General features: G+C 52.7%; 1 protein-coding gene across 1 annotated transcript; it reads left to right on the top strand.

Annotated features, from left to right (window-relative positions):
- Positions 1-101: 101 nt before the first annotated feature.
- KVP17_004266 (uncharacterized protein) lies at positions 102-1,619 on the top strand (the record flags this gene model as incomplete). Its single annotated transcript, XM_068522304.1, has 1 exon — positions 102-1,619. One exon carries the CDS (start codon positions 102-104, stop codon positions 1,617-1,619), a length of 1,518 nt encoding a protein of 505 aa, XP_068374471.1.
- Between the last annotated feature and the right edge of the window lie 703 nt (positions 1,620-2,322).

The following is a 2,322-nucleotide window of genomic DNA, read 5'->3' as shown; positions in this document are numbered from 1 at the left end:
ATACCAAACAGGATTCCGTTCCGGAGAAGCGTTCTTCGAGCGCCTCCAGTCGCCACAAACGCAAGACGCGTGGCGATTCCCGTCAAAAAGCGAAGGATGGGATGTCCGACTCTATCGAGTCGATCATCTCCCAGGGTCGGAAGAGTTTCCTCATGCGTGAGAAGTCCAAGGAAAGGCGACCAAAGGCGGACAAGGCATGCAGCCCTCTGAAACCGTCCAGCCCGAGCTCAGGTTCAGGCCTCGACTCATCATTCTTCTCCTCCAAGACTGAGTACACGAAGAAGAAGACCGCCTCTACGAGTTTCCAGGGGCAAGACCAACAACAGGACAAGCAATTGATAAGGCTGAATCTGAGTCTCTACGCGTCAGGTGCTTTATTCCTTCAGTGGAAGTGGAACGACTCGTTGCTGGCGACATTGAGGAACATCCCGTCCCTGGCAGCCTTCGTAAAGCCATTTTTGGACAGCGAAAAACTTCCCTGTCTGGTACTGACTAGAGAAGGTAGCGGCAGCGAAGAGCTCAAGGACGACTATGAGCAGTTCTTCGTGGACGGAATGACAAAACAGCTCATCTTGCCACATCTTCCATCCCCGGGGAATCGTAAGCATCGTCAGATTGACCTGCTCCTTTACGTCCGCGTCGCTCTGGACACTCATGACGACGGAGTGAAGAGTTCTGATCCCATGTGGACAGACCTGGAGCTGCAGAAATGGCGTCTGGTTGGCCCCCATGTACTGGGGGTCTCCTGCCGAGCTGCATGCGACAAGCACGGGTATTTAGCCAATGTCAAATTTCACGAGGCACCCCCTATTATCAGTGTCTTGAGCTCGACTTTGGACTGCTCTCAACTGTTGGAGGCGACGCTACCCTCTCGTGTTCGAGAGAAGACAACGGAAAAGATTACGGAGTCGATGATAGAAGTTGTGACTCCGATCAAGGACCCTCTCTCTCGAATGAAGTCACGTGTGGCGGAACGAAGAGCTCCGGCCACAAAGGAGCCAGTGCCGGAAGCTGACGCATTTGTCAATGATGCCTTTCCGCAGACCAAAGGCCTTGAGCAGTCAGTCCGCTACCAAAGAGCAACCAAACTGCAACGGCAGATTTTAGAGAGTGGAACATTGCTGCGAGACTCGGTCTGGGTTCCACAGAAACGGACCAAGCCGACTCAAATGTCCACTCTTAACCCTATACCTGAGGAGCGGCCACGAGATTTCCGTATGACAGGCCTTCAATCACGCACAGGTGATTCCATATCCGGTCACACGGGATATTCGGCACACTACGCTCCCTTAGGCGGAAGACAAAGACGGCTGGTCGAAGACTCCTTAATGTCCACGGTCGCCCCCGCAGAGAACAGCAAGCGATTGCCAACGGATTCTACAAGACGCAGCCGACCGGATTTCTCGACTTCCAAAGCGGCGGATGTCAAAATATCCGTTCAGATTAAAGAAGATGTCAGTGCCACTCTACGATACTCACCTGGCGTTGGATCGCCCGAGGAGAGCGTCTCTCGGTTCCTCGCCAAGCACCAGTTGAAGGCCATCTTTGCGGAGGGGTTGATCGCACTCCTCAGGCAAGACTCACCTCCTGAAACCGTCGACATACTGGATTTAATATGACATGGCGAGCGAGGTACGAGGAGCATCTATCTCAGTCAGGACTCTTCGGATTTATTTTGCAGCACATTGTATTTCACACCCTGATCACAAAACTAATGCGTCTAACACACACGTCTAACACACACGGCCACTCCCACTCAAAGGGAGCAGCATCCCCATCGATCTCCCCCAATTCGAGAAGTCAGAAGATCAGTGACCAGGGTTAGCTGAGTCCAGGACAGCATTGTGAAACGTATGATACCCGTTGGGAACAATGTTGACAAAGCAAGAAGATTTGGGACGGAACCGCCTATAATTTCGTCATGGACGACGGAGGTGAGGCGTAGAGAAGTTTTGGACTTTTTGCTGCCAGATTCCCGACGTCCTCGACTCCCTACAGGCGGCCGACCTGGTTGATCGCACTCCTCAGGCAAGACTCGCCTCCTGACATGCTGGCTGAAGCGGTCGACGGGATAGATACGAAACGCATCTATATTTCATTATTTGCACAAAACTCCTTAATGCGTTTGATAGGCGGCCAAGAAGTAGAATTACGCTGGCTTCTATCCAGCTGCATTGCCACCGCCTTAAAAAGGGAGGAGCTGACGAGTTTGCGAACGAACAGCAAGGCTCTTCTCGTTCCGATGGGAGTCGAAGTACCGGATGAAGTCGCTGCCGCGGCCTCTGAGGCCCAAATGCCACAAGTGAACATCCCCATCGATCT

This window comes from the organism of the source record quoted next, assembly GCF_019968985.1.
Source record: "MAG: Porospora cf. gigantea B chromosome Unknown PgB_NODE_4050_length_2322_cov_100.005, whole genome shotgun sequence".
Classification (NCBI taxonomy): domain Eukaryota; phylum Apicomplexa; class Conoidasida; order Eugregarinorida; family Porosporidae; genus Porospora; species Porospora cf. gigantea B.
This window is presented reverse-complemented; position numbering and strand designations above follow the sequence as displayed.